Raw genomic sequence first — 24877 nt, 5'->3', positions numbered from 1 at the left:
TTGAGCCTTACACAGGTGGGCTGAGCCGGGACATCGCTGGGGACAGACAGGAACGGCACAGAGATCGGGCGGGGAATGCCCCGCACGCCCCTCAATCCCCGCACCTCTGGGGAGCACAGCCGCTGGGGAGCCGGCATGGCAGGGTGGGCTGCCGGGCACCTGGGGATGGGGGCTCCTGGGGATGGGGGCTCCTGGGGCTGGGGGCACCTGGGGATGGGGACTCCTGGGGCTGGGGGCACCTGGGGCTGGGGGCACCTGGAGCCGGCGGACTCCCTGAGGGGCGCGAGGGCCGCTGCCCCCTCCCTGAGGGCGCCGCTCCCTGAGGCCGCGCGGCGGCGCGTGCCCGCCGGCCGTGCCCGGTTACCGTTGCCGGGGCCCGGCGGCGGCGGCGGCGGCGATGGTGAAGGAGACGATCCGGGTGTACGCGCGGGTGAAGCCGCCGGGCAGGCGGCAGCCGGCGGGGGTAGGCAGGGAGCTGTGCCCCGGGGATGCGCTAGGGGTGCATTGGGCAGGCCGGGGAGAGCCACCCGCGTTCCCCGCTCAGGTGCGGGCAGCGGGGCGCGGCCCTGCCCTGCAAGAGGCTGGTACACGGGCGGGTGTGCTGCGAGGGGCTGCTGCGCTCCGAAGCTTTCGGAAGTCCATAAAATCACGAAGTAGAGGAGTTTAGGCTGTAACTTTTGAGGTACCTACTTCTAGCTTAACTGTTAGAGAAAGGCTCCGCGTCACTGGGTTTGTGCAGCTCAACAGTGTTCTGAGCAAGGGAGGCGAACGTGTCGCTCCCAGGGCACAGCTGCGCTCCCAAGGGATAATAAAGATAATGGAAGTGTTCTTCAGGAACCGTGCATTTGGGTCTCTTAATTGCCTTCTTGTTTTAAACCAGCTCTTCTCATAGCACCCTTTGTCAAGTCGTAGCCTTTCCTAATGTATTCTTCCAGATTTTTTGGAGAGGTTTGCACTGGGTCCGTGCTTTGTTTTTTTTAATACTATCACAGATATTAGAGTGGTTTAGTAAGCAAATTGTGGCAAAGAGGGTAAGCTTTTGTTTCAAATGTTATTGTAGTGTTTACATGGCGACAGGATAATGCTGCTATGTGCAGGTTTTGTTGTGCAGTAGGTAAGGAAGATTTGCTCTCCTATTTGTTGTAATTTGTAACAAATTTGTCTCCAGACAATTGCAGGTGCTAAGCTTATGTAAGTGTTACACTTAAGGGTAATGCTGTTCTATTGGTTAGTTATTCTGTGAATTTGTATCCATCCTTATTAGAGTTATTCAGTTGATAATGAGGAGCCTCTGTCCAGTCTGGAGATTACTGTGCCACGTGACTTAGCAGATGGCTTCATCAATAATAAACGAGAAAGCTACAAGTTCAAGTGAGTAGAAGCCTTTTCTTCATACCTTCTGCCTTTAGTGACTGGCAATGCTCTGTGTAGTGATAAGAGATATAGAATTAGGAAAAGTCTAATTTTAAAGTTAGATTATGGTATAGATGGGTTTATTTTTCTATAACTCCCTTAACAAGAGGAATACTTCAGGATATGCTTTTCACCACAATGGGTCTGATAACACTGGATAGAATCATCATACTACTGTCTGTCCATTGCAAGTCGTTATGCATTTCTAAATCTCATCTCAAAGATTCATTTATCATTTCTTCTATTTTTGCATCTTGCTTTGAATTTGTGTATGAACACGCAGGACTGCGTGTTCTCTTGTGATCTAAGGAGCTGTCATGGGCTGGCTAAGGCAGTCTTGATGTAAAGCATTCTGTTTAGAAACTGTTTCAGACATAGCCAAAGCAAGGTAGAGAACACCTGAAACTGTTGAAAGAAATAAATCCTTGGTTGTAGAGTGTAAATATTTTTTAAAAACTTAAAGTCAGTACAGCATTATCAAACATTTTTATTACTTCAACAGAAAAGTGAGGCAACACTTTAAAATTTTTGTGATGAATAAAGCTATATTTATAATCACTTCTAATGATGAGATAAAGACTGTCTTTTTCCAATTTGGATATGCTTTAGTTTTTATTGTAAACAACAAGTAATTTGTTTCTCTATGCTATTAAAAAAAAAGAGCTGCACATAAAAACTGCAACTCAGAATGATGTCGTTTTACATCAGCTAAGGTAATCTGCTTAGAAAGAGAGGAGCTGCCCTCTCCAAATAGATTTGTGCACAGCACTACCTTAGGCTATAGATGCCCAAGCCTGACTTAATGAATGCTGATATATTTGTCTGATTTTGAATTTAAAAACTCTGTAGAGATGCATTTTGAGGAACCCTATGCCTTATTATCCTTAAGACAATGCAAGAATAATTGTTTGAGTTACTTGACTAATTATCAGGATAGAATTAATGCTTTTATCTTTTGTGTATTGCATTTGTCTGTGATACTGTACCCACTGCATGGGTCAGCACTGTGCCTTTCTACCCACCCTAAGAATTTCTGTGTGAGAATAGAGTTCCAAATAGGAGGTCAACACAGTTGGGCACCAGCAGCACCAGGGGGCTGCTGGAACATGTGGATGACAACTTCCTAACACATAGTTAAGTCAATCAAGATATGTGCAAAAATGGGCAAACTGTTGAGGGATATCAAGCCTGGAGGCAGCTTTGACTGCAGTGGCTGTGAGATAGTGAAATTCAGGATACTAAGAGAAAGGAATAAGGCAAAAAGCAGGATCACAGCCCTGAACTTCATAAATGCAGACTGGCTTATTCATGGATCTGCTTGAAAGAATTCTCTGAGACACATTCCTGGAGAGATGACCAGGAAAACTGGCTGATGTTGAAGGAGAAGGATCACCTTCTCCAAGTCCAAGAACAGTCCATCTACATGAACAGAAAATAATGCAGAGGCAGCAGGAGGACTTGAACAAATTGTCCTTTCCAAACTCAAGGATTTTGATTCTGTAAAATAATTGCAGTTATTTTATATAGAAAATATAAATATAAAGTGACAAAACGTATTTAATTAAATATCTCATTGTAACCTATAGTAATTGTGCAGCAGAATTAAGGAAATGGCTTGAAAAAATGTGAGCCTGGCTGCACTGGTGGGATGCTGTATTTGGTTATAGTGTAATCTATTTATCCAGGATTCAGCGTGGTGCCAGTTACAAACACTAATTCTCTTGATAGATTTAAAATACGGTTTCTTTTTTTCTAAGTCGCATCATTTTATCAGAGGATTTTATTGTACAGATCTTGTCAAAGCAGCTCTGTGTACAGCCTATTTATGTACAATAGCACAACAGCAAGCTGTGGTTAAGGCTACAGGGAAAACATTGTACTAAGTTATGTAAGCCTAATGATGTAAATATTGACAATTGCAAACACAAACAAAAATGTATGAATCAAGTACTGTTTTAACATTCTGAGCAATTATTATTTGCTTCATATTTTCAGATTTCAGAAAATTTTTAATCAAGAGGCAAAACAAGATGTGATTTTTGACAACATTGCCAAACCAGTAGCAGAATGGTACGTTGTTGATCTTCCAAGTTACCAGGGAAAAGCTATTTCTGCTTTTGTTTTATTACTTGAAGGAGAGCTGTCATGCCTTTGTCTTGTTTTTGTAAAAGTGGATTGATGTTCTAATTTACTAAATACTGACATGTCTGAATCCAGGAGATATACAACCCCTGAGATTTTTATGCCTACTAAAGTTCCATTTTTGACTTTTAAAATAGAAATGCTACTGTTGCCTCTTTTGTTGTGTAGAGATAGAAATCCATGCCCAATTCCTTTTTTTTTTTTTTTTTTTGGTCTGTAATATAAGCTGACTTCATTGCCTTAGAATAGTATTGTCTATATAGTTTCATGTAGAGGTAAACCTAATGAAAATTTTAATCCCTCATATTATTTTCTTTAAGCTAGGGAACTCTCATTAAGGTTTGTGGAGATATTCTGAAATCTTGTCCTTATTACTTTTGTTTTAACATGTATGGCAGTGGTTTTGGCACTTTTTTTTTTTTCCCCTCCTCCATTTTCATAATCAAACCATGCTCATATCTGACAGTTTTCAAAGGCAAATGTTTAAGATTGATTAATACTTCTGTATTCATTGTGAGGATTGAATGCCAGTCTGAAACATTTTCCATTTCCATTTTCTGGATTTTCCAATGGAAAATGAATTTAATGCCATTCTCTTTGCTCAGTTTACTGTCTGCATTGCTGAAGTTTGTAGTGATTTTAGTGTGGGAGAAAATCCCATGCTGGAGAAAGCAGAATTTCTGCATAGTCTTTACCTGTTTATCAAACTTACTGCTCAAAATCCAGACTTGTAGTGAGTTGGGAAGTATTACTTGAAGTGCTAACTTCTTTGTCATTCATTGTCTGACTCATCTGTTGGTTTAAGCCATGATTCTGCAACTTATTCCTCAATCTATTGCACAGTCCTGTCTTTAGCACTGGAGGAAAACAAATATCTTCAGCTGGACACTAAGCCTTTCTCAAGCTGTTACATGGAAGAAAAATATATCTCTCTTTATAATTTCATTTTCTTTCTCCCCACCCCTCCTGATTTCTTCTCTAAAGTGCCACATAAAGAAGAAAAGTAATTCACAGTGAAAATGAAGAGCCAGTGAATTTGAAATTTCATTAGAATAAACTTAAAAATAAGCTTAAGACTTAAAAATAATGCTTGCTATTTTCTCATCCAGATATCCAAAAGATATTTCTTTGCTTCTCTGACATTATCACATATAGCTTCACATTAACTCTTACACTTAATTTTAAATATTTCTGGGTTTAATGTTGACTGCAATAAAAAAGTATTTCTCTAATTTGAGAGTGTTTGGAAAGAGAGGTGTTAAAAGTCTCATTGTTACATCCTATGGACTTAATTATCCTCAACAAATACTCCAAGTATCAAAATTAAGTGTTAAGAAACTTTTTTTCCATTTACAGTGTTTTGCTAGAATATTGAAATGTTTTCCACTTGAACAGTTAATCTATACAGTCCTCTAATAAGCAGGAAGGGGGTATTCATCTCATTTATTTCTGTGTTAGCTGATAAAAGAGTTGTTCTATATATTAATTTTCTCCATTATGTAGGCTTTGGTTTCAGGGTTTAGATATTTTTAAGTATTTGAAAGTACTCAAATGCTCCTAAAATCAATGGTATTTAGGCAGGCAATTATCTCCAAATAGCTGACTATTTAATGCTAAAATTGACTTATAAAACCATTCTTAATGAAATCAAGATTTTGCCTCTGAGCGTTATAATGTGGTAAAACTTCTAAATTATGTTTGTGTTGTTACTGATAATTTTACTTGTGTTTTTAGAAAGACAATAACTGAAGTGTGTTCATGTTTTTATCAACTCCTTTAATTTTTACCTCTTTTTAGACAAAAATATGTATTTCAAAATATCTTCAGAGTCATGAGGTTCCTTGGTTAATGGAGTCCTGAACTGGGCCAGAAATTTATTTCACTCTGTGGTTAATGATACCATTTTCCTTTCTGTCATGGGACAATAAGAATTGCCCTGTTTCTCTTAAAGAACACAGTTTATCACAGCAAAATGTCCTTCATTATTTGTTTCTTTCACAGTCAGTATTCTCTTGCATGAAATGCTGTTGCAAGTGCACACATTTCTGTTGTTGGAGTCACTTTATTGAGGGAATAGTTTTTATGTGTGTATTGCCAGGGAAAAGGAAGTAGCAGGACAAAATCAATGAAATAGTTCAGTAACATTATGAGGTTCTTTGTCATGCATTCTTACAGTCCTCAGAAAATTCAGTTAGAGACTTGAATGCTCAGGAAAAAAATAAAATATTGGGCATTTTTTAAACTAAAACCATAAAGACAATGCTCAGGATTCTAAAGTCTTTCTAGTTTGTTCTTGGATGGATGGAAATTGAATGCAACTTTCTTTTCTCTTTCTTTTTTTTTTTTTTTTTTTTTTTTTTTTTTTTTTTCCTTTTTAAGTGTGTTTCCTTTGATGTTGGGCCACTACTTCTCTTTCTCTAAGTCCAGTTACATTGTCATTTTGCCTGTGGTTTCAGAGGCACCAGACGTTAGTTTTTTTAATTTGCTTCTTCAGTCAAAAGTGCCAGCCTCTGCAAACCATTATAAGCACATGATTTGCTTGAACTTTATTACTTTTTTTCTATCCAAGAGTTATCTCTTACATTGTTTCTTTTTCTTCTAATTTTAAATATATATACTTAATAGAGTTATTTTATGCAGAGTCAACTTGATGTTTATGAAGCAGCACTAATTCTGTTACTCTATCAATAACAAAATAAAATAGCACCCTACTTTAAAAGTTTGCTAATGATTAAGCATTTATTTAGCCTCACAACTAAACAAAGCTGCTCTCAAAATGTTTCAAATATTAGTATTATGATTATGTACACAATCAGAAATTAAGTAGAAAATATTAATTATCTTGAATTAGCTAAGTTTTCAGTTCTAATATGGTCAAGTTTTGGTATTAGATTTCTTGATTTATTAAAGAAAAACATTTGAAAATGTCATCTCTTCACTTGTCTCATGCAAATAAGAAATAACTCAGCTGTTTATAAAGCTAATGGCAATCACCTGTGATCTTGTGAAAAATCTGATGGCCTTGGGGATAATGCTCCCATTGCTGCAGGTGCTGGTTTCTTCTGTGAGCTATATTTATCCTAAGAATTAGCATCTTTGACATATAAACCACTTCAGTTTACTCTCAACTGGTTTTGTGGGGCTTTTTTTCTGCTGGGTATTCTTACAGAAAATGCAGTAAAAATATTTGTATTAACAGTTATTCATTTTCTACCTGGATATATTTGTCACACAGTGTTGGAAGTAGTGGTTTGGCTCATCTGCATCACAAAGACCTGTAGAATCTATATAGAGCAAAAGGATACGTTGTTTTGGATGCCATCCTGAAATAAATGTAGCCTTAACTTTCCCCTCAATTGAGAAATTAGTAATGCTAGCTGTTCTTTCTCAAAGTGAGTACAATTATGAGGCAAAAAGTGAAAAAGTGTCATTGATGTTTCTTCTCAAATGACTATTAGTTTCTTGTGTTTCTTTTGACTTAAATTGTGCAATTTAGAATTGTTCAATAAGGCTGCTTAATTTAAGCTACAGTTTGACATCTTTGATTCAGAATTTCTTTGTGTCACTTATCTGTTATGGTGTTTAGGGTGAAATTCTAAATGCATTTAGAGACCTTAGTCAAAACAAGAAAATATATTAATTCTTTTTTTTGTTGGAAAACTTCTGAAATTTCTAAGGAAATTTGGCTGCACTAATCTCTCAAAAAACACTTAACATGCACATTTGGAAATCAGTTTTCTTTTTTAAAGATGAGACATTACCAATTTGGATTTGTTCCACAAATCTGGTGAAAACATAAAGAAAAAAAGTCAAACTGAGATACTTTTTTTATTTTAATTAAAAGAAACTTTAGTCTGACCTCCAGTTGTTAGAAGACATCTGAGAGTCAAGTCTCTGTGAAGACAAATTCTCCTGAAAACTTATTTTCAAGATTATTGAAATTAAGTTCTTCCTTCTTTTTATCTTCAATATAATTTGGAAGGGGAGTGCAGTGGGGGCAAGGGGTGTGGGGAGGCTAGTTTTTCCAGGACTGTTTTAATTTATTTTTTTAATATCCATTAATTGAGTTTTCTTAAGATAGAAGGAAGGAAGGAAAATGAGGGCCACTGGTGAAAACTTTCAGGTCAGCAAGAACTGAGATAGGGGACCAACAGTGTCCAAATTTCAAAGATACTGGTGTCCTGCTTCTTTTGTTAGTCTAGTATTTTATAGTTATTGAATATTTGTTTTGACCACATGCTTTTACGTTACTAGTCATTTAAAATTAAGACAGCAGAACTCAGGTAAAAATAATAATATGGAGCCAAAATAAACAAAATTAAAGTAAATAAGTTTTTAAGATGAAAATTGTTTCTTGTTCTCAGGATTTTCCCTTACCTGCTTAAAAACACTTATTGAATTTAGTCTTATTTAATAAGGGGGTTTCATTGTTTTTTTATTCATATTCTAATATTTGTACAAAACTTTCACTTTGAACTTTTTCAGCCTATTAGAATAATTAGGTAAGAAGGGATCTTTGTAGGTCATCTGGACCAATTTGTTGAGGAAAGCAGGTCTGGCTTCTAAATCACATTTCTCAGACCCTTGTCCAATAGAGCTTCCAAATGTCCAAAGATGGGAATCCCACAATCCATCTGGGAACCTTTTCCAAGGCTTAACTACTCTCACTGTGAAGAATATTTTCCTTATACCCACTTGAATTTTCTTCTCTTTCAACTTGTGAACAGCTGCTTTGTGTTCTACCAGTGTAAACCTCTGGGAGGAGTTTAAGTCCACCTCTAATGATCCTTTGCAGAAGGTGGTAATTAGGTACATGCAAGGCTTTCTCTTCCCTGTGTTGATAGGAAACAGTTTACTTGGCTTCTTGTGAGGGATGTGCCACAGCCTGAACTCAACTGGTTCTATCAGGCTCGCTCCAGTTTCTTTAGAGTACTTTTCATCTATTGGACAACCCAAAACGGAACAGAACTCAAGGAGGAGAATTTTTCTTTTCTTATTCTCTTCTTTCTTTTTATTTTTTTTTTTTCAAATTTTTAAGGTAGCAGAATTCATGGTTATACTTAGGAAAAAGCCTCCCTAAAGTCTCATTAACAATGAGCACAGAAAAAAATGAGAAGTTCTGTGTCCAGCTTTAAATAGAACAAATGATCTTCATTGGAAATTAAAACAAAATGTAGTCAGAAAATCCAACCACAATAAAACAACCTCAGTCTGTTTTCAACCTCTGTCTACTGTCACTGGGCTTTTACCACTATTTATATTGTCTCAGATACTCAAGGACAAAGTACTGAATGATATTTTAGACTATAGTAACTACTCATAAATTGTCTAGCTCTCACTTGAGGAATTTCTCACTTGAGGAATGCTAGGCAGTTGTAAACATAACATATCTATCAATATAAGTGGAATTGCTTCCATGAGTTATGCTTCTGTATCACACTATATTTAGGAATTAGACATCTTTGAGGAATGAGACAAGGCAGTGGAGTGACTGGAAATGCCAGTACATAACTCTGTAACAGCATTCATTTAAATAGGGGTCTGAACTGAATTTTCAGATTAAAAATTCATATCTCATTGTGTATGTTTTTAAATCACCACTAATTACAAGTAAGTTAGAACATGCAAGTTACTTGATAAGTGAGTAAAAAAATTTGCAGGGAAAAAACCACATGGTATTCCTCTCGTTTACATTCATGTATAAAATTGTTCGATGATGAATATGGATAGTTTCTTGAGTTCCAAAGTGCAGAAGAGAAGGCATGTCATAATTAATTTTTCATAAAGCCAAAACTGATTTTCTGGAGCAATCATCATTACATAAATTTTATATAACAGCACTTGGGTTATTAAGTGGTATTAAGGTTTTACTGAAAGTGGAATATATAAGGCACATTTGCTTCAGTTTACTTTTTTTTTTCTATTATATGTCTCTTTTTCAAAACAACAGAAGTATTAAAATTAAGAGTATTCCATGTTAATTGGAAAAAAATATTTGTAGAATTTATGTTGGGAGTTTCTAAGGTATTAGATGTACTTTTGATGCATGCAGATAGATAATCCTGTAGTGTGTTCAAGCAGCAAAAAAATCTGCTGTAATCAAATTTGCCCCCTAAAACTCAGTGACATAGTGTAAAAGTGGTCATTGAATTGAATAAGATGTGGATCATAGTCTTACTTAATACTTTCCAGACAGAGAATTCTTTCCTAGCAGAGTATTCTGTTTAGAAACCTAAAAGTATTGCAATTCCTGTCTCAAACACTTTTGTTGGGGGAGGTTTTTTGATCATCTCTGTCATAGCTGGAGGTAAAACTTGAACAGTTTTGATTTATCCCATCATGTGCTGCCATAATATATGATTAACTTTATTTAGCAGTGGTATCAAATCAATCTCCTTAGTCAGCTGTGTGCACAAACCAACTTTTGCTTCAGAAAGGTGAGATTTAAATTCTAAGGAACACAGAAGGTATATTCAATGCTATCTTTTCGTTTAGACTTGTTGTTATTTAGCTCTGTAAGGTGAAGCACAAGCTGTTGTGTTCCTAAAAACCAGCAGTTAAATTTTCTGTGCTTGATCAGAAAAGAAGCATTCAATTATTTGGGTAAAATGTAAGAACAGGTTTAATCCTTTTTTAAATTATAATTATCTTCAAGAGGACATATAATTTGATGATAAATTATAATGCAGAATGAAAGACTAAAGAAGATTTAGGAATGTAATAAACAATAATTATTCATTCTTTGGGAGTTGCTTGCCTGCAATTCATGCTGTTATTTGCTTTTTCCCATGCACTGGCTTATTCTGATCTCCACCAAACAAAATTTTTTTGCACAGTTTTGTGTTATTTGATGATATTAACTTTGCTAATGAGACTTCCTTATTGCATAAATACTTCTGCATGAGCTCATCATACTTAGCAGATAATCATGATATTTCTTCATTAATATTTTGTTTTAAATTGACTTTTCTTATGGTGATCAAAAGACAAGAATAACATTTGTCATCCAATCCACCTCAGCATATAGGAAATGTATGTAGATGTGGTTACATAGATGTACATGTTTACATTTCCAATATACCAAGTAAATAATATTTTTTTCTTACATTCAGTTTTGTAGTATTTGAGTCTTCATATGACCACATGTATTTTCACTGAAATACAAAAATTTATATTCAATTCAAAAAGTTATATTTGCCAAGTGCTGACATAATTATTATTTAAGTTAGAAAATCTGGAAATCCTGGTTCTGGTATCATGAGTCAAATCTAAAAATTTAATGTTCAATTTGTTTTGTTCTGCCCTCTTTGAATTTGCAGCTTTTGACTTTTAGAGGCCTATCTTGTCAGTCATGACACAGATCTTCCATACATTAATAAGCCATGACGACAGCTCAGTATATTAAATGAGATTGAAATGCTTGAATGGAAATGAAAAGTTTTTGCAGACCTATTGCATGTCTGTGTTTTCCCTGAAATGTCTTTTTTTTTTTTTTTTTGTTTTTTTTTTTTTGTGGAAATCTTGCCTTAACAGATTTTGAAGTCTTGCCCAAGTTTCTTTGAGATTTCCTTATATGCAGAAATTCAGGCCAATGAGATTTGTCCCCATTCAATGCATCACAGGTATGAACTTCAACAAGTCAGACTTACTGCTCATGCACATGGCAAATTAAATTTTCTTTGACAAGTTTAAGGTGGTCCATATTTTCTAGATAGAAATATGGAATATGTGGTTATAAACAGTACAGGCCAAGCCAAATCAACAATTTGTTAGAAACTGACTTTTTAATATATATTATTTTCTTCTTATAGAAACTAAGTCTATCACAAAGTCTTACAAATATATGCCTGCATGTTTTAATGAGTAATGAAAATTATCCCTCTGAATTCTGTAATGGAATGAAACAAGAATTCAGATTTATAGAAGATTTTAGTCGTATTTTAAAGTTATTTTTCTCTGTAGTAGATGTTTTTAGGTCTAGCTTGGTATTGGTAAAATGCAAGATCCTCCAGTAACTCTGGCAATCATAACTTTGGTAAAATATGCTAGAGACAGATTAATCCAACAGTATTTCAGCTAATCTGTCTGGAAGACGTCCATGAACTTCTGAACAGGGTGCTATACAATGTTGCATAAGTGCATGAAAGATCTTTTCTGCAAAGCCTCCCCTTGGCTTGTGGGTCTTTTGATGTGTTTTATTTCAAGTAGTAAAGAGACTACTTATTCAACAAAATATCTCCATAACCATGCCAAAATTCATCTTTCAGAGGAAAAAAATATACAAAATTCTGGATATTCTGATAACACCAAGAGTTCATGACTGAAACTACACTTTTAGTGTATGATTTTAATTTACATGTAATTTTAAGTCTTCACATGACTACTATCACTATCCATGTGAACCTGTGTAGTTTAAAACACTACTGAGTTTAATAAAAATTTGTGACTTTTGTTCAGAGACTCTGAAGAGGAAAGATGCAGGCTTTGTCTGTGGGAACTGACGTCTTGCAAAGTAGGTTTTGATAAAAAGGCAGAAAAGATCTGCTGATTGTCTACCAACCTTTACCAGCACAGAATCACTTCCACTACTGTTGGGGGCAGTATAATTTTCAAATGAAAATCCTTGAGGATCCCTTTGGTAGATGCTGTTTGGAGAATATGCTCTTCTCTAGTCTTTTCATAATGGGTGTTGCCAAATTTTTTGGTACCTGCTGTAGTTATATTTTAGGATTTATGAAAGTTTTTGAGCTTTTTATTTTCCTAAATATTTCTAAATATTCTAAAAGAATTGTGCATATTGAGTTGCAAATACTATGTACAAATCTTAAACTTCCTGAGTGTTTAGTAAATAGGTATTGATTTATTGATTGATTTGGTATTCATCCATCTATATACTCCTTCAGACAATGAACTAAAATTAGATTGACGGAGTTTTGGTTGGGTTTTTTTGCCTTGAAGTACTTAGAAGTGGAAAAGTGCAAAGTGTATTTCCAGCGCATATTTCCTATTCTGGTAAGCTGTCCTTAAGGCTCACACCTTGTATTGCCACTGATTCCAAATGAAGTTGCTTAAAATAAATGTGAATTAGGCACATCAGGCATGGATTTTTATGACTTAATCCATGTTATCACATACAGACCTTCAAAATTGACATTGACTAATACTCACAATATTATAATTAAAATGGTAGTTATGCATTTTCAATTTTGAAATGCGTTCTTTCACAAATATATGTGTATGCACAAATCATTAACTTCTGTGTAGTTCATAAGTTTAATTCTTTCTCCACAAGCCGATGCAGTGGAGTTTTTTCATTTTCACTGCATCTTCCTCCCTACTCCTTTTCAGGAGGCAGGATCATAGTGTACAGCTTGCTTCTCGCTACAGCTTTGTAGCCATGCCTGAACTCCTAGTCCCTTGTCTCTTATAAAAGTGTTTTGCTTCTCATACTTAGAAACAGAATTTGTTCTCCATCCTCTCCTCATGGAGTTACATCTTACTCTTAGAAGGCTTTGCCAGCAGTTTAACTGGTATTATTGGTAGTCTTCTTTCCTCACAGGCTTCCTTAGCACCTCAAGCAGGCTATCCTTAAATTGACTTGGTGGTAGCTATAATACACTCTGAATGAAAGAAATGCATGCTGTAAATATGGACAGGATACAATTATTTGTGTCTGTATATATAATTATACACACACACATATGCTCACACATAAATTTAGAAAATAAGGTTGACTTTTTGCTCAGAATTTAAAGAACATAACTGTGGAATCAAAATAATCTATGTAATGCAATATTAAGATAACATATAATTGCATTGGTTTACAAGAATGCATTCTTGACGTGGTTTTGAGTTGCCAGGGTTTTCTGGAACTTTTCAGAGCTCTGCTGATGTACTGCAAAAAATATAAAAATATATATTAATCAAATAGCAGAAAGAAAACTCACTGACTTTTGCAGCTGCTTTGACAGCATATGGTATGTGACATTTTATCCTGTGTTTCCATGTGAGGTGATTCTAATCAACAGCTTTTCTGGAGTACAGGCATGTTGAGTTAATAGTTTGCAGTCACGCATTGACTAGTTTTTAACATGTTGCAAGGCACACCTTTAAAGAGGAGAAAGAGTAAGAAAATTTAATAACCCCAGTTGCTATCTCTGAAAAGCCATACAGATTTTCTGTACAAGCTGAAGAGAAACTGTGTTGTGTCAGACCAAGGTTCCATCTAGAGCACTATGTTGTGCTCTCCCAGGGACTAACAGGCAATGCTCAGAGAGAAGCAATAAACAGAGTAAGCTTGTAGGGCTTCCTCCCCCATGTATCCTCTTAGTCTTTAGTTATTTGTAGTTAAGGGACTTTCTCTGTCATTAGTAGCCCTGAAGAAAAATTATTTTGTGATTTAGTCCAATCTCTGCTGAAGCCTCTGTGACATTTTAATGTCTAAAACATGGCATGGCAAAGAGTTGCAGAGCTTAATTACAATTTTCTTGAAGAATCATTTCCCCTTGCCAGGTTTGAATCTTCCATGTCTGAACTTCTGTTGATACCCCCTACATTCTGACAACTCATTACTGTCATCAGCATTCAGTTACTGTGACAGTGGGCACTAGAAATTCCTAAGATAGATGAATGAGGTGTTTTATCATAATAATTGTTTTGATTTGTAACATCTGGAATCTAATATCTATATATATTCCATCTTTGCCCGTTTTGGGAGCAGATGTTCACTGTACCTCCTTTCAACATGTTTCAATGTTTCTGTTTTTGTCTTTGTCATCCTACTGTAATGGATTAAAATACGCAATTTGGCAACTACTCAGGCCTTTAAATAAACTTTAATAAGATGGAGAATCATTGCATCTCTTGTGGCGCCAGACCAGCAGCTATCTATATACATGTTTCTTTTCCTCTTATGCAAGGGTTGTTTCCCCTCTTTTTATTTCTTAAAATCTTAGCTTATTTATCATTTTTTCTTTAAACAAAATGCACAAGATAATTTTATGCTTTTCAATTTGTTGAACAAAATTGGTAGGCCCTTAAGCATAGTAAATCAAATCTGAAATTTAAGATTATTAAATTTATCTGTTGTTTAGTGGAAATCAGATGGAAGTCAATGGTGGCAGTGTGGTGAATTAAAAAAAGATATTTGAACTGGACTTTCATTAGGCACTTCTGCAAACAAAAGTAAAAGGTGCTAAGAAGATGATGAGTCTGAATGCCATTTCATACTATGCCCTTAATAGCTATTTTGTCTGTTCTATCAAAGCTTCTTGTACAATCATAATTATAATAGAAAAGTTTTCTCTTATCAATGTGGGTTTGTATGTTTTCATAGTAAATGAAGATTTTATTACATTGATTTAAGCACAGGTTCTCCTGCATACCCTTATCCAAGCATAACCTGATATTTTAGTATAGTTATGTTCTCAGTATAAAAACTGTACTCTGTACGTGAGTTTCTAACAACAATACAGTATTCTCTGTTTGCATTTAATGAAGTCCTATGTGAAATATTTCTTGATTCTTCTAGTGTATGAATGGCACAATGCCTGATAAGTACAGTCTTTAAAGAGATGAAATATCAGCTTTGCAAAAAGTTATCTGCCAAACTAAAAAGTATGTAAATGGTAATAAGCATGATCAGCTAATAATGGATTAAGTCAGGGCATCAAGAAATCCTTCCATTCTAGATAATTTAAATTCTATAGAATCTAGAGCATGTGCATTGAATTGTGTTCTTGTATTACCAAAGACAGTTGCTATGTAATTAAGAGTTATTCTTAATTTTATTTTGGATCCATACAAAGTTGATCATGGACAATATGTTCTGCCTTAAATATTAATTATCTTCCTTTTCTTAATTGTATAGTGTTTTGGCTGGATACAATGGTACTATCTTTGCATATGGTCAGACAGGCAGTGGCAAAACTTTTACCATCACAGGAGGAGCTGAACGTTACAGTGATCGAGGCATCATTCCTAGGACTTTATCTTACATTTTTGATCAATTGCAGAAGGTATGAAACATTATTTTCTGGTTTTTATTATGTCTGGTTTCAAATATTTAATGATTGTTAAAGGTTGTTTTTATAATAGTTAGTCATAAGACTATTATATCTAACTTGACATGGTACTTACTGTGTTCAGGAATATATTTGTAGTTGTTTTGGCTACCTGGTGTATTGCAAAAGTCTGAAAAAAAGTCTAAACCAGTTTGTGGGGGGGGGCTTTTGTAGTTTTAAAACCCAGGCTATTTTTAGTTGGTGCAGCATACCTTCAGATCACACAAGTGGTTCTCCTTGTCTAACACTTATATCAGTTTCAGTCTGGTTTTGTATTGCATGCATTGCATTTCATTTTGACTTTCCATGCTATAAAATGACTCAGTAAGCAAAAGGATGTGCCAAAGCACACTGATAGTTTGTTATGTTTATTATGTTTGTGAGAAATCTAAATTTTTTTTAATGTCTGAAATACTTAAATGAGTGAACACAGTCAGTTATTCCAGTGCTTTTATAATTATAGGCAGCAAAAGTGAAGAGAGGAAGTCTTGTGTAATTTATGTTTTGTCTCTTCATTTACTCCACCAGGCCTATGACTCATTAATCTTCTCATTTTATCAAAGCTATTTAATTAAGCCAATTTAAATATTATTTTACATTAACATAAATCATTCCACTGTACATTTACAGTCTTTCAGCTACACACTGGAGAGTACTAGTCTGTTTGCATAAGGGTATATGTCTCAGTCATATTAATGTGCCTTGTCTTAGTAAAGGTTAACAGCAGTAAGCAATTACTTTGGCTCTTTAGAAGTGTGGCTTTGGCAGGTAAATGTACACAGCATATGGCAGGTGCACCAAAGCTTACCATTGTGGGAATGAATGATAAGAACCCCATGTCATGTTATCTTAGACCTTCTGCTGCACTCACACAACCCCCATGGAGCACTTTTGTTGTGGAAAGTGAGCAGTGTTGTGGAAATGATCGTGTAATTGCCAGCAACAAACAGTGTCAACACATCAACATTCTTTTCTAATTTTAATTATGTAATAAAAACAAAATAGGATGAATAATATGTTGTCACCTTCTCAGCACAGAAATACCAATATTTCTCTCTTCAAACTGGGTTTTGAATCAAAAGCTATATGTAGTTATCCTTATAAACGTCTCAATTTTCCTGCTTCCAAATCATTGTTTCACATAATTTTTTTTATTAGTGCCTTTTAAAGAATCTCTTCTTGGTGTTTTATCTTTCCTCTTGCCTTTCTTTTAATATCTTTCCCATTTCATTTCTTTATACCTACAACTGTGGTTTGGAAGGTGCTCAAATAGTGGAGAAGAATCATTTGCCTTCTAACCCTAAGTAGAGTGAAATAGGAGAAAGTAAAATCAGGGACATGAAATACAAGACTTGTTAAGCTCTTACTTGGACAAAGACAGTGCAATTTAAAACCAAAGAAATAAAACTTATTACCCTAAATGAGAAGTAAATCAAACCCTTTGTTTTTAATAGCATCTCCTTTTAATTTAAAAATTCTCCTATTTCCACAGCATCCTGTTTGAGCTATTCCTTACTACATTTTTTCCATCCATTTGTAGTGTATCTTTTGAATTATGTCCCTTGAAATACTGAACTGTCAAAACAAATTTTAAAAAGGTAAATAATTATTAAATTAAAGTGACAAGTTATATCTCAAAGTATTTTGCAAAAAAACAAAAAAAAAAAAGTAATGGACTGAATTATTAAATTTCTACTGTGACATGAGTGCTTTCACAGTGGCTTTGTCTGCTGCAAAGAAGTAACTGATTTTTTTTTTCTTTAATTTTGGAAATCATAACCACTATTTTGAGGTTTATGTTGTTTGGATTTGGCTTTGGGGCAGGGGAAAATTCTGTCTGCAGAACTCAGTTGTGTTAAATTACTTTTTGGCAGTGTAATTTACCAAAAGAATTGTGATTGCAGAGAACAGCTGACATCATATACAGTGCTCTAATGTTATGATGAAGAGAGTGAAAAGCAGTATGTCACTGGTGTTTATAAATTAAGTAAATCTTATTTTTGTTGCTGTTTTTACTTCCTTTTTGCTTATTTTTCTTTAAGCATAGTCTTTCTATTCATAATATGAGCGTTTAGCTTTTTATAATAACATTGCTTTTTTAGTGCAGAAGTGAAAAAAGTCACGTTGCTTAGTTCTGTAAGCAGCTCCCATGTTCTAAATATATACAGACTTTTTAAAGTATACAGAATCAATTAAAAATCTCAGACTAAACTCTTGGTCATGGTGAGGTTTTGTGGGGGATTTTTGTTTTAGTGAGTTTTGTGTGTGTGTGTCTGTCTGTTTTGTTGGGGGTTTTTGGTGGTTTTTTTTCCTTTCTTCTTTTTGAGTCCTTATGCATACGGTGACACATAAATATGAAAGCATCACAAATTGAAAATGTGCACCATAGCCAGGAAAAGAGACAATTTGAGAAAATGACCTAGAAGCCATAGAAATAAATTTGTCTTCTAATCTACCTCTGACTTCTGTTTATAACACTTCTTTTTTTCCTTTTCTTATCCAGGATAGCAGTAAAGTATATACAACTCATGTTTCCTACTTAGAAATCTACAATGAATGTGGTTATGATCTGCTGGACCCAAGACATGAGGCCTCCCGAATGGAAGATTTGCCGTAAGTAATACGATTACAGAAAATCATCAAAATCAAGATACCCTATTACATATACCCTATTACATTTTTCATATACCCTATTACATTGTTTGGGGACTTTTTGAAGTTATGCTACTGATGTCAGCATTAATTTAATCAGCATAACTTATTTTCACAATTTTATACACAGTGCCTATATAGTCTGCTATTTGCTGTGTAAGGAGGCTAGGGAGTAACTGAAGGTGAAAGGATTAAAGTGTTTGTTGCTATTACACAGAAGAGAGTTCTTGCAGCCACTGACAAGGAGAAGGTGTACTTGTTTTTCTCATGGCAGCCTGTCTCTTTTTATGACACATATGACTATGTGTAGCAGAGACATGTAACAGGTGGTATTTCCTTGCAATAGTAATGAGAAAATGTCCCTGCTTCTATCTGGACCTTTTCCTTCAAGGATAATTATTTTTCTAGAATATGCAATTATGAAACAAGGTAAGTTACATCTAGAAAATAGGCCACAAGAAGCTCCAAAGGACAGTATATTTCCTTCAGAATGGATGGTTGTTATAATAATTGTCATTGATACTAATGCTTGGAGAAGGGTAGTAAACGATGGTTTGTAGGTCATGAACACTCCAACTGGTGAAGTTCAAGACTGCTAATTTATAAGAAATCCAAATCCTAGTCTCAAAGTCTGAAATAATACCTTATAGTCTATGTCATTTTTAAGTAGCTAAACAAACACTAAATAGGTGTGAATAAGTGAGTTGTTTACTGGATTCACAAGTGCCCTGAAATAATGCTGGGCACAATGAATTTTGTTACTCAACAAGATGGTGACAGAGACTTGTAAATAGCTACGAAATCACTGCTGATACAAGAGCAGGAAACATTCTGGAAACTTTCAATAGGGCAATAAAAGGAAATCAGTAGAATTTTATTTTGAAGTAACTAATTATGTGATTCACATATTATTATACCATTTTATTTATTTTTAAAAATTTTCCAACAGAGAATTTTACTGTGTTTAAATGCAGCTTTATTTTTCCACACAGTATGGGGTATATAGGACATATATGTACAAAATAATTTTCAAGATTTATCTTTAAAAAGGAATCTAGTTTAGAGATTAGGAAGGCAGCAGACAAATGCAAAGTGTGGAACTGGGCTGTGAATTGGTCTAATTGTTTCAGTTTCTTCACCTGAAAAATTGAAGTAAAATTTATTGGTTTATGACACATCAGTGCTGTGAGGACTGTGTATCTTTATAGTGTCTTTCATTACAATGTTTAGGATTCTGATTTAATTTATTACCTGCTTCCAGTGGTGTGCAGACAAAAATTTTAATCAGAGGCTAGTTTGGATATTATAATTTAATTCAGCATCCATTTCTACAGGATGTAAAAGATAGTATCTTACAGTTTTTTCAACTTACTAAAGTTAATGCTGTGAAGTTATTCAAGTTTATTGAAATATTAATTTCATTAAGTTATTTGAAATGTTTTATCTGAACTCATTCCAATTAACATTTTATAAGAATAGATATATTCAATTCAAAGAAACTGAATTTTAATAATTTAATTGCAACTTTGAAACAGATATTTGGGGTCATGTGCCCTGGAAAATATGTTGTATTTTAAAACTAGGTACTGAATATTTGCTAATAATTGTGAGTTTTAGAATCCTTCAATTAGTTTATGTATGATGATTCAATTAAACTGAAGAATAACTCTGTGTTGTATATTAGGTAATTTTAAAAATTGAAAGTTGATAGGTAATTTGTTTGTAAATTAAGAATAAAGCATGCTGGGATAATCTTAATTGCCTGTTGTTACACCTGTAAACTTAGAGTGTATGTAAGATGAGTTTTAGTATGATAATAATTTTTTTCTCTGCAGAGTAATATTAATATGTACTTTAAGGTTTTACTGTACATGGGCATTATTATTTGCACTGCATCATTGGTCAATAAAAATATGTTCTGTAAACTGAAACTATAACTACATGACTTGTATTTAGCATGTGTAAAAGAATTAATAAAATATGTTTTGTTTATTTCTTACTATTGTAGTATTGAGACCCAAAACTTAAAAATATATGGCATAATTCTGAACTAAAAAGAGTAAAAGTTGCTGGAATGGGTAAATTGCATGATTAACTATATTTCAATTACTTGATTAATTTTCTTAAATTATAAATTAGAGGTTACATATAAGTAAATAGTAATCACATTTTAAAATGTATCAGTGTTTGTTACCTAATATATATTTTTTAAGAATTTTATTTGCTTAAAATCTCTTAATATTTTAGTGATAGCAAAATACAAAATAAAACTCTGCTTGAAAGTCTGTATTTAATGAAAATATTAAAAAAGAATTGTTTTTTGTACTTCTAAGGTGTCATATTATTCATAATGTTCTGTTGAAGTCCACAGTGGATCATCTAAGCTTTAAGCATCATAAAAAGCCAAAGGCAGGGTATTATCCCTGTGTTCTTGATAAATGTTAGCAGTTAGTGCTTATACTTTCTGAAGTATTTAAGATGGACAAGAAGAGTGTTGAAGAAATATGTCATTTTAGAAGAATAAGAAAAAGATTAGTTAACTTCATATAATATGTAGATTGTTCTGGAACAGTATTGTTATCCATATTCTTGCAAAAGAAGGGGATGTACTTTGAATCAAAGATACCTACTTCTGACCAGCAAACTCTGCACTCTTAGCTTTGTGTTACCAGTTTAGTGTAAGGACTAAACACAGATTGCATTCTGGTGATAAATGCTATGAAAGGCTTGTGGATACACTACAGACTTGTTGATAGTACTTGGAAAAAAAGACATTAAAATTGTATTTGATGCCCAAGGAAAAGTGTAGAATAAACATTTTTTAATTGTCCATTGCATCTAAACATTACATGATTAGACTTGGAATCTCAGTTTCTGAGGTCAAGGTTTTGTGTGTAGGCATACTTTGTATATTCTGTAGACTATGAAATTTTAGTCTTGGCACTGCTTACTCATTTCATCCAAATCTGCCATATGAGATGGAAAAAGGCTCTCACAAAAACAATCAGTACTTTTCTGGAAATAAATTCCTGACAAATGCACGAATGTGGGCCATATAGCTGCATCAATATGTTTCTCTATATGAGTACATATACAGATTCCTATGCAGAATTATGCAATTATTTACATAATCATGCATATGTAGGGATATGTATACATATACCTATTTATATTCATACATTTAGATACTAATGTATGTATACATTAATAGGTATCATAACAACTCAGGTTGGTTTTGAAATCTCATTAAACTTTTATTGTAGCAGAAAAAACTAATTTTCTTGTTGCTTAGTTAGAATATTGCTCATGACCTATTGAAGATATCATTTCATATACCTTAATGTTTCATACAAAATTTAATTTAGTTTGCAATTATAACTTGTTTCATTATACAAATCTGATAGTGTTTTAATTTTGTGACATGTAGATTAAATCCAGCATATGCAGATGCAAAAAAACATTTGAAGAATCTTACTTGGTAGATTAAGAAATTTAATTTAATATTGATAATTTAATTCTGTTTGTAGCTGTGGAGAATTCCACGTTCATACAATGAAATTATGATTGTTTTCAACACTTAAAGGTATGAAATTATTGCTATAAAATAAACCTGGTAGAAGACTATTTAAATACTTACTGCCACCTTATGTTTTCATAAAAGTTTTGCAGGAGTGTTCAAATTAGGAATAATTAAGAGCTTTTCTAAAGCTCTTAATTTACTGTGCATTTGTGCAAGAGCCTTTTATCTCCAACAGGTTCTTGCTTGTAGTGTATTTGTAATTTACATAGCCCAATGTTACTTAATTTCACTTTGGTTACAACCTACCAGTAAGACTCTTCTTAGCGTGTTGTTATTTATTCAGAAGTAAGAAATTTTTTATGCCATTTATAACACAAAAGTACAGACTGAGGTTATAGAACCATTAGTCAAGAATGACTAGATTAATTCATAGGTGAACAGTAAGTTACTGCTTTACTGTCTGATGGCAAGACATCTGATGGGAAGACACGCTATAGTTAGCTCCTGTTTTGCAGTAATTGAGGAGCTACTTATAAGGGAGCTCAGACAAGCATCACTTTGGAGTGAGGCGGAAAATAGAATCTAAACTCCGAGTCAGAAGAAGGGATTCCTTATGTTTGTGTGAAGATCCTTTAAAGTCCTCTTTGACAGGGGAAAGGTATGATGCTGTCTGACTTTAAGAAAACCACATTTTAACCTGGGAGCCAATTAACATCAAATACCAACAACAATGCCTTTATAAACATATGTTAGTAATGTGCAGAACTGTTATGTTCCATGGAGTCAGTGTGAGACAATTTTGTTACTGCTTATTGGTAAATTACCTCAATATACTCTTCCGTTTCTCTACTGCCCTCCAAGGGCTTTAAGAGTTACCAAATTGCTGACATGGAAAGTGAAAACCAATGCTATAATAATGCCTGTTTTCATTAACAAAGAAGGATAAAAATAAAATAAGGCTAAAGGAATAATTTTCACATATAGGAAGTATATTTTATTCAGTCTGATTTTTTTTGATGCAAATAAATCTGATTCTCCTCTCCAGTTTCAACAGTATTAATGTCAGCTTGTTTTAATGGCTGTACCAGCTATGTAGTCTGGAAACTGACCACCATAAACCTTGTAGAACTATATTTTCAGTGCTCTGAGAATCATCTGAGAACTATTAAAACTCCTAAGGCTATTAATATTACTAGTTCACTTTTTTATTTATTAAATGCATTATTTCAAAACTGTGTTCATTGTGTTACTACTGAATACCAAAGGTTAAGAAAATACAAAGTTTTGTAAGGTAAGACTTTTTATTAATGAAGGGACAGCTAAACGCTGTCCCTTTGAATAATGAAATTTGAATAATTTCTTCTAACATTATGCTTTTTTAAAATTACAATTCAAAAAAAATTACACCTTAAATGAATACAGTAACTTCAACATACAAGATATATTGGTTATTCACATCCATGTGTTATGTTAGTTTGTTTCCTGGAACAGAGTATAAAGTCCAGTGAAGCTTTTTTAAGGTAACTTTTCTATAAACATTTGATAAGTGAATGTCAGTTTATTTAACAAATTTTTTTTGTAAGTGAGATTATTGAAGTTGCCTGCAAATTCAAACAGATTTTGTATATTTTGTTGGTAATGAGCCACCATTATTATTGTTTCGGTTTTCATTCCTTGTTCTATATGGTGAGGTGAGGGGGGAGAGCTTTTTCCAGATCTCCATAAGAAAGGTTTAGTAACAAATGGCTTAATAGGGTAGCTGCTTTGTAAGACAGAATAAGAGGAGGAAGATGGGTGGCAAGTAAATCTTGCCTCTCATGACGTGCTGGGTGCTGTGCATCCAGGCAGCTTTGGACAGAGCCTGAATGGATTGCCCCATGGCACACTGAACAAGAGCAGTACAGTACTGGCCGTGGAGAGAAGGTCTCTGTTTTGCTCTTTTGAGCCTTTGTATAATTTCCTTACAAGAAAACAGCTTCTAGGTGTTCTCCTGAGAACTCAGTGAATTTATATGGCAGCCAATGGGTCTGTGCAGCACAACTCAGGCCTGAGTGCCCTGCTGTGTGTGTAATGCCTCACAGGCTGTGCCTGCTTAGGTTCACTGTTACGTGAATCATTAACTCCCAAATATATAACGGTCTACAGTCATGTCAATAACATCCAGAAGCCCAAACTGTGTTTTTGTTGTCTCAAAACAAAATCCATTGGAGACAGTGGGAAGGATTTCCTATCACAATATGACTTGTCAAGCAATCAGTCTGCATGAGCACTTACTCATCTCATACTTCTGCTGTGTCTCATAAGGGAGATTAGGCTCTAAGTCTCTACTTGAAAGGAGAATTAAATCTGTGTGCTATTGAAAGTTGTGTGGGTAGCTGAATAACTCTGTAACCTTGCCTCTTAAGTGTTGACTTGTCCTCTGTTGTGGTATTCAGGGAGTTGTACTTCTGAATGATCATTTTTTGGGATGGTACACATATGATGCTTATCTTGACCATTCTCTCCTAAAAGCTAAAGTTCCTTGCAATTTTACAAAACATTACCTGTATGTATCCATTAATTTATTCTGTTCTTCTGAAAATACTCCAAGATGCATACTTGCTGCTCTTTTCTTTTATTGTTTTCCTAAACTTATTTGTGGCTCTATAGTCTCCTCACAATGAAGTAGTATCACTATATCCTGCTCATGTATTGGCAAAGAACTCGTGTATCTTCATATGTTGCTTATTTGCATCACCATGATTAATTTTTAAATGTTTATAAAGCTTTTGAGATTAGTTTAGATTTCTTCAATTCTAAGCCCTAGAGATAGATATAGTAATAAGCAACTTGACTTTTTATGGTCATTGATTTTCTAAAATACATTGTGTGGTTTTATTATTATTTAGAGTGCACAAATTAATGAGGTGATATTAATTAATCAAAGAAAGCTTTAAGGTCAATGTTTGCAAGTAACAAGAATTTAGTAAATGAAAGCATTCAATGTGCAAGGCTCTACTGCATTGGTGGCGGCTCAGTTGATGCAGGAAAGATCACAAGTTAATAAGAGTATGCTGTAATCAGGACCACTCTGGGCTTTAGTGTGTGG

General features: G+C 34.3%; 1 protein-coding gene across 1 annotated transcript in view; it reads left to right on the top strand.

The window, feature by feature from the left end:
- Positions 1 to 317: 317 nt before the first annotated feature.
- The window catches only part of KIF6 (kinesin family member 6), a 147798-nt gene continuing 123238 nt past the window's right edge, over positions 318 to 24877 (top strand). The window contains 5 exon segments of the mRNA XM_079329326.1: positions 318 to 463; positions 1265 to 1371; positions 3409 to 3483; positions 15425 to 15572; positions 18121 to 18230. Of these exon segments, the coding sequence (XP_079185452.1) occupies positions 398 to 463; positions 1265 to 1371; positions 3409 to 3483; positions 15425 to 15572; positions 18121 to 18230 (506 nt within the window). The 5' untranslated portion in view covers positions 318 to 397.

The sequence above is a fragment of the Erithacus rubecula genome, assembly GCF_903797595.1.
Source record: "Erithacus rubecula genome assembly, chromosome: 2".
NCBI classification, from domain to species: Eukaryota; Metazoa; Chordata; class Aves; order Passeriformes; family Muscicapidae; genus Erithacus; species Erithacus rubecula.
This window is presented reverse-complemented; position numbering and strand designations above follow the sequence as displayed.